General features: G+C 45.0%; 1 protein-coding gene across 1 annotated transcript in view; it reads right to left on the bottom strand.

Moving 5' to 3' along the window:
• Positions 1–7,917, bottom strand: part of MAGI2 (membrane associated guanylate kinase, WW and PDZ domain containing 2) — an 11,612-nt gene extending 3,695 nt beyond the window's left edge. Inside the window, exon 1 of the mRNA XM_027886304.1 lies at positions 7,279–7,917. Coding sequence (XP_027742105.1) covers positions 7,279–7,579 — 301 coding nt within the window. The 5' untranslated portion in view covers positions 7,580–7,917. The remainder of the gene's footprint in view (positions 1–7,278) is intronic.
• Between the last annotated feature and the right edge of the window lie 528 nt (positions 7,918–8,445).

Below are 8,445 nucleotides of genomic sequence, written 5' to 3'. Positions count from 1 at the left end.
TCCTGAGGTTCATCTGCCGGGGCCAAGCACGCTTGGACGGTGGCAGCGAGGTCCTCAGGACGTAGATGGATTGCCTTACAGGGCTAACGAGCTCCATCTGCCCGGGGAGGGGCCCCGACCGGGAATCGAACCCGGGTCTCTGCAGTGACAGTGCAGTGAATTTTCCCCTGGACCACCGGGGGCTCCCTGACGAACTAAGACAGACCTAGTAAATGTGTATTCGCTGTGCTGAAGAATCTCCCCAGGGCTGTACATCTCTCTTGAATACAACAGAATATGTGATTTCTAAAATCAGTAATCTTGTACTTTAATAATCTCTAATTCTTTTTCCTGGGACTTTCACACAAATTTATTTTGTCCATCTTGTTCCTTGTCTTACTCTCCTTTGTGTTGAATTCATGCATTGTTGAAACATCTGAAGCTGATAAGGAGAGTGAAACAGCATTATTCATATATTACTAATCATAACACATATATGAATGAGAAGACACCTGGTAGTGTTGTGTTGACAGCAACATATCTTTTGATTAAGCTGTCTGCATTCTAGCAATCTGCATGTGCTAAGAGTTCAGAAATAATGTATTTGTAGTTCATTTACACACTGTAGAAAGGATAAATAAACAGTAGATACACATAAACAACACCTTTCTTTCAGCTCAGCTTCTAGTGAAGACTCCAAATTATGGATAGGAGGTTTAAATAAATGAGACTTTTTAGGCTGACATTAAAAGAACATACAAACCACAAGTATTGTTTTAGAGATTATCAATTATCAACAAGGATTTTAAATACAGTTTAGGAACTCTAAATATTTTCTGTTAAAGTCCTTTAGTATCTTTCCTAAAGCCTTTTAGTACCTTCCTTTTCTCTTGCTTCTGTCTGCCATTCCACTTTCCATTCAGTAGTTTCAGCCCAGAGTTAGAAAGCTGTAAAAATGGCCACAAAACTCTAACACCTTCTTACTGTATAGATTTCTATGAGGTTGAAAAAAAGCTAATTTGTAATGACTTACGTGTGCTGAAGAGATACTGTTGGGATCGCAGTCCCTGTGATTTTAGAAAATTCAGTTAAGGCCAGCACTGCAATGACATTCAGCAACAAAACCCAATGACAGGAACTTTGCTACTGAAATCAATACCTCCCAGCCCTGCATTCTAGACTGTGCCTGCTTGGGTGGGCATCCATCTAGTCAATCTTATTACAAAGTTTATGATCATTTTATTTCCTGCTGCAGAATCATGAGCCATTCTTGGCTACCAGAGTGAATGGGTCCAGTGTAACTACCATGTATATATATATGCAACAAAACTCATATGAAAAGCATTCTAGAGTAGTACTGTAGCAATACTACACAAATTCTTACACAATCTCAAGCTACAGATAATAATTTCTACCGGCCTCAAAAAGAAAAATCCAAACCCAGATATGTATGTATACTCACATATTTATAAACACCTATGTATGTAAGAAAAAAATTACTCCAGAATGTTATCACAGTCAAGCAATAGCACTATGTTCTTTGACCTTTGCCATGTTGCTCCCCAGTAAAAAAAGTTTGGTTTTTTTATTTGTTTATATCACCATGAGGAAGAGAACAAGAAACATCTGCTTCTATAACTACTGCAGCACTTTCCTCTCCATCACCCTTTCTAAACCACAGTTGCGACCACCTCCTCCCATAAATCCCCTCTGAAGGAGCATTTTTCCATGTATACACTACTCCTTGTATACAAAATATGCAGATGAATAATTTATCAATTCTTTTATGTCATGAAAGGAGCTCCTCATCTATAAGGAGCAAGGAGATCAAGAACACTGAAAACAAAAGTTCAGAATCCATATCTTTCATGAAATGCTGAATTAATGCAGGTGAGATTATAGGATGAATAAAATAAGTCAGACACAATTCTACCCCCTTCACACCAATACTTTCCTTTGATGTCAACAGTATCAACAGATGGACAAGTGTTAGTGTGAAATGAACTTTGCCATATGCGACTCAACAGAACTAAGCAGAGCACTCTCAATTATTTAATTTCTTCAAGGAAATGATGCACTAACCAAGTCATGGCCCCATCCTTTAATGGCACATTTGTAATTCTCAGAGAAGTAAAAAGACTGATGAACATAATTCTACTGCCAGTGAACACAGAGTTCCTGACATGAAACATCACAAGCTCTCTGGAGGAGCTGAAGAATAAATCACAAGCTACATGAGTCAGAAGTCAGCTTCAATGGTCTTTAAATTAAGATGGACAAGCAGAAGAATGGCATAAAGTAATGGTAAAAAAAGAACTCTGAATTTAATTTCAAGAGTTAGAAAAATCCTAAGGAGCACAAATTAGGAAAAAGAAACAGGTCTGAAGTACAGTTTAAATTCAAATACTATCTATGCATTATACAGCAGAAGCACAACCACAAAGGTGTGCAGAGTTCTCTAGGTTTGGTTTTTGCACCACCCTTGTGATATTTTTAATCTGGAAAATCATGCAGCTTTCTTCTATTGCAAAATACTGTTCTTCTCATGAAGATAATTCTATCTTATCTTGCAAGATAGTATATATTGATACCCAGGGACAAAAACTACCAAAAGACAGTATGTATGCATAGAGTGTTTTAATGAACATAGAAGAGAATTATTTATGACTTTAAATAACCAAAGAAATTCTTTTAAAATATAACTATATATAGGAATATGTGTATGAAAAAGTCTGTAGCGAAATACTAACATTTTAACTAGCTGACATGGTATTTACATGTGCAGGCAAAAACTTTGGAAAACCACAGCATTTCTGTACTCTGTCAAAAGGTTTGTCACAGACTTTTAAAGAAAAAAAAATTAAGCCAGTTTTTAATTGCAAAGCTTATGGATGAACCCATTAAGAAAAAACACAAGGCTACTAATCCCTTACTCACAAATCAATGAGTGCTGGCACAGTACCCTCCTGTCCTTTTAGTCTTCACTGGGAAACCACTGTTGCAGCTACCAGGGAAAAGATGTTGAGGATGCAGGCCTGCAGTTTGCCCAAACTTGGCTGCTCTTCTATCCATCCTAATGAGGCTCCAAGTCTTCTCCTGACTGGGAAGACACTTGAAAATATGCCCAAGTCAGTAAAACATTTTAGCATATGCTTACTATTAAGTAAATGATTGGACTGAGAAAATTAAACTGGTTTTAAGTACTTCCTTACATTATGTGTACTAAATGCCTTGTTGCATAAGGGGGTTGTTCTGGGTTGAAGTTTAAAGTCTGACAATTTAGAGTCAAATCAGAGACATTAGAAAGTTTCCACATAAAATATCAATCTTATTCATATTTCATATGGTCATATCATTAAACACTTCTAAAACACTTCTAAAAGTAAATTAAATTGCTCAGTTTGTCAGATCACCTGGTTACATAGTACATCCAAACCACTTTTCTTGAGAAGGAGATGCATCAGGCAGCAGCTCCAGGACAAAACCTGTTGCAATGCTCCTGAGTTCTGAAATCCATGTTTTCACACTGTTCATTGGGATTCTGCTGAGGGCATCTGTGGAAGTTTATAACTCTACAAAGAATAAAGATCCTGGTTTATGCAGTACAACTAAGTGGGCTGTTCCTGCAACCCTTCAAGCAGTGAGTCTGTGCACATCATGGACCTGTGTCGCCCACTGGTGAGAATTAATCAAGAAAGATACTGTGGATCTTAGACAGCAGTGATGAACAGAGAATGGAACTGGAGACAACACTGCTCCCCACATGACTCCTCCCCATGTGATTACTTATCCAAATAAAGATGCCTTTCCTTAACACATTGCTAATTTTTCAACTACGCATCTGTGGGAAGACGACAGTACTTAATCCAAACTGTTCAGCATGTAAAAACAAACACATTTTAAATTCAGAAGTATTCCTTTAAAAAACAGCAGTATAAGGCTCTTCTCTTCACCCAAGAGAGCAGAAGATCAGAACGAACATTTGCAATATGCCCAACTAATCTAACTGCCATATAAAATTCTCCCATCGGAAGGGTATATATTTAAAAAATCATGGGATTTTCCAGAGGAAATCTTGCCTTCATTATTTGATGTCAAGGACAGCTTTGCCATTGACTTCAGCTGGACCAAGATTTCACCCCATGTGTTTCAAGAGAATCTCTGTGGTTCTGCCAATAGTAGCACAATAAGTGGCTCACAAAAAAAAAAAAAAAAAACAAACCAAAACCAAACAACTAACAAAAAAACTCTAAACAGGAAATAGTCTCCAAGGAATACTTCTTACAATTAAGATTAAATAATAATAATAGCTCTTACAGTCTTTTCTTCCAATGCAAATCCATGCCATAATTTCCTGCATTAAGATCTTACTTATTAGGTGTTGCACTTAGGAGAGTTCCTGTTGGATCACATCATGGAACTGCAAATCAGTTTTTCATGAAGTTACTCCTCCTGATGCTATACAGCAACTCCTACATTATGTTTGGGTTTTTAACTCAAGATGTTTGGCTAACATAATACTGCAATATTTTATCAGACTTTTAAAAGCAGTATTTTGCCTGGTAATGTGATAAATGATGAGATACTTAATTGTTTTGAAGAGGGGGGTGTTTAATCAAACACAACATAATGAAAAACCATGAAAGCACCTTTATTTTCTGTACTCCAAAACAGCCAAGCTAATTCCTGTAAATTGAATCAGCCATTCCCTGATTTCACCTATTTTCACTGCTGAACTGTCAAAACTTTCAAACAAGAGAAATACTCACAGTCTCTTAAGGATCGCATTATAAATAGTAGTGTCCTACCTCCACAGTTCTCTCTCTGACTTCATTCCTAGGCAGCACTGAAGAAGCAGCTACAGTCACATGGTGCATTCAAGGTCATGCTACTCTAATTGACAGAGATATCATTGATAAATTATGCGGAAACAATGATAATGGAGTCATTAACCTTGTTCCAGCACACTAAAGGTGCTTTATAATTAAAAGGAGAACAAAAGTTACAAAAACATATAAAAATTTTATTACCCAGCCTTTTCTCTCCTACACACTGCTGCAAAGTACTGTTAGAGAATAGTAATGTTACTGTAGAGTAGATTCCTGCTGCCTGTGCTTTGTCACTGAGGGGTGCAGGGACTACTCTGGCTTACACTGGAAGGAGGAGTCAGGTAGTAAAAATGCACAAACCATTGACCTTTTTATTATTTTTTTAAATAGAAAGTTGGATCCGGAAGGCCTCTCCCTTTGGCAAAGTAAAGGAAGCTGGTGCACAAGAAAGATCATTCCAGCCAGGAAGCCTTTCTCTGTCCAAGAATCTATGCCGAACTGTTATTTCCAAACGCAGTTTGGAACTGTTATTTCCAGATGCAGTCATCTGGCCAATGCATTGAGAACTTGTATCAAAATTGTAACCGAAACTGCTCAGATATGTATAGATACAGACATAAATATTTAAGATTAAGTGAAATTCAGAATTCACCCTTTATGTCTCATTCAGAAACTTGCACTAATTCACAGACTAAAAGCCTGACTAATGTCCCTAATTCACATATGACATGTAACTTTATTAAGGGTGATTTATTACTGAATCACTGGTGGTTGCTTTGACTTAAAGAGAAATATTAGAAAAACAGTGAGGAGGTGGGACAGAAACTGTTTCATACAGTAACTCAAAGTAACCTGAAATTTGCCTTACTGTAAAGCACCTATAGGATTTCTGGAAAAAAATAAAGAATTTAAATAACAGACAATTCTACCTATATCTTCTTGACACTTCCACTGCTGCTTCTCTTTGAATCTTGTTACAGTAAGACCACTCACACTACAATTATTAACAAAAAGAAGAAAATACAGAGCAGGTGTCCTGCTGCTAAGGTGCCCAGAGATGACCATGTACTGCCAAAACAAAATCCATTATGCTCTTTCCTAATTTCACATTATCACATGAACTATTGTGTCTCCCTGCATTGCCTGTCAAGATACCATCTACAGCATATTGCACAACTTACCCATATGGACAAATAGAAAAATCCCAGATCATACCTGTATTTAGAGGTTTGACCTCATGAGATAACTGAATTTATCACGAAGTATATTCTGAAGGCCTGAGTAGAAGTCAAATTCTTTTGACTGGTTCTGTCATGTTTGGATAAACTAATAATTGGCATATTCTTCAAGCATTCAGAAGTATCACAAATCATGCTTTAAACAATAAACCACTAGTTATTAAATTATACCTAAAGTCAGAAGGACTCTCCTCTGTGTCCTCTGAGCACAGGCTGATGGCTACAGTTGCAGAGCACAAGCGCCTCTGATGTATGGCATCTAAAAACTTCCCACCGCAGAAATTCCCAAGTTTTCAATGGCTGGGCTCGCTGCCCGGCTGGAATGCGTACTTCAGCGATACGCCTACAGCCGCTGCACCACCCATGGCCGAGGAGCACCTACAGACTCGGTTCCCAGAGCAGCTCCTGTGCTCCAGAAATGCTGCTGGGATAGCAGAAACCTCCTCATGAGCGTTCAGCTGCAGAGAGCTCAACTCAGCACAGTTTAAAGAGGACAGAAACAAACATGTAAACAGCATCTGTGGCGTCTTTTCTCTACTGACTTTCCTGGAAACGCATTAACCTATTAGAATACTTAAAAAATAAACACACACGAAGGGGAAACAAGAGTTCTTTCCCCAAAGTTTCTTTCTGCCTGTCCTCCCACTCGGCTACGAGCTCCCCGCTCCCTGGGATTAGCGATCGCTTTCACCAGGGATCAAATGAATGACTTTTCCGCTAATGACACTTAAGAGATGCTGAAGCCATCCCTGGGGTGCCACCAGGGAACCCGGCGGGCGGCGGCAGCCCCTGTCCCCACGCCGAGGCGGCCGGAGCGAGGCGAAGCCAAGGGCAAGCCCCGCTCCGCAGCTGAGCCCGGCGGCCGCTCCGGCCCCACCGGCAGCGCCTGCGGCAGCAGCAGCCGGAGGAGCGGCGGGGGTCGGGTCGGGTCGGGCGGCTCCCCGTGTCCGTGAGACAGGGGCTGCAGGGGGTGCCGCCGCCGCCGCCCCCCGCCCGTCCCCCCCCGGCATGGCGAAGCGCTGTCACTGACGCACATTTAATTCGCCCGGCTGCGGGTACCGCGCAGCGCCGCTCGCATCCTCCCCCCGCCGCCGGGGAGGGGGCGGCTCCGGCGGGGAGGGGGAAAGTCAAACTGCAGCAACAAAGTTGCTCCCCCCACAAGCTCCCCCAGACCTGCCCCGGCCCCCAAAGGGGTGGGCAGAAGGGGAAGGGGGGGGCCGTGTCCGCCTTACCTTGCTTGACGCACTTGAGGCGGATGGGGTCCTTGCAGTGCTTGATCACGGCCAGCACATCCCTGATGGTGAGCCCGGCCACGGGGGTCTCGTTCACCTCCAGCAGCAGCTCCTCCGGCACCAACTTGCTGCCGCCCTCATAGGCCACCTTGCCGGGCTTCACCTCCCCTAGGTAGGGGAACTGCCCGTTCTCGGCGCCCCCCTTCAGCTCGAAGCCCAGCTGTCCCTCTGGGTTCCTCACGATCACGATCTCGTGGACTCTGCTCGTCCAGTGGCTTTTCTTCTTCAAGCCCTTGGACATTGCCGTGGGGATGCTCTGCCCGACTCCCTCCCTGCGGTGCGTGCTTCTTCCCTCCCTCCCTCTCTGCCCCCCTCCCCGGGGCAGCCGGGCTCCTCCGGGCAGGCTTGGGGCGGGCGGGAGCGGCCGCCGCTGCTCCGGCCCCGCGGGACTGCGAGCTGGGTCGGGGAGCGCCTCTGTGCCCGCTCCGCCCGGCTTTAGCTGATATCCATGGCAGCCGCGGCGGCCGGACCCTGCCTGCGCGTGGATGTACTAGTTGTAGAGAAACTGGCAGCGGCGAGGAGGGAGGGAGGGAGGGAGCGGGAGGGAGGGGACGGCCGCGGCGCGGGGAGGAGGAGGAGGAGGAGGGGTGTCGATGTCGGTGGCGGAGCGAGGCGGGCGCTGCCTCTTCGCTCCCGCCTCGCCTGACCCGGTAGTAAAGGCCGAGAGAGAGGCTGCCTGGCACGGCCGGCAGAAGGCGGAGAGCGGCCCGGGCGGGGAGGGGGGGCGAGGGCGCCCTGCGAGAGGGAGGGACAGCGGAGACCCCTGCCCGGCTCCCCCAGCCCGGCCCCGGCCGAGAGGGGGCACCCGGGGAAGGGATGGCGCTGACCGCCGGCCAGCGAGCCCCGCTCCGGGCGGGCCGAACCCCGCACTGACCCCCGGCCAGCGAGACCCGCTCCGGGCGGGCCGAGCCCCCGCTGCAGCGGCGAGAGGGAACCGGCAGCGCCTGGAACCACCCCGGGGGCACCGCGTCCGTGCCCCGCGGGGACTGGGGAGCTGCCTGAGGAGGAGCGGAGGAAGGTGGTCCAGAAGCTCTGCTCGTGGCCAGGGAGGACCGAAGTCAGCCGGGCTTCGGGCGGTGGCTGCAAAACCAAGCAGCAGCTGTTGCC

Source organism: Empidonax traillii, unplaced genomic scaffold, assembly GCF_003031625.1.
Source record: "Empidonax traillii isolate 1590-97213 ecotype Southwest subspecies unplaced genomic scaffold, ASM303162v1 scaffold185:size1678824, whole genome shotgun sequence".
In the NCBI taxonomy this organism is placed as follows: Eukaryota; Metazoa; Chordata; class Aves; order Passeriformes; family Tyrannidae; genus Empidonax; species Empidonax traillii.
Note: the sequence above shows the minus strand (reverse complement) of the source record. Positions and strands in the feature narration are given on the sequence as shown.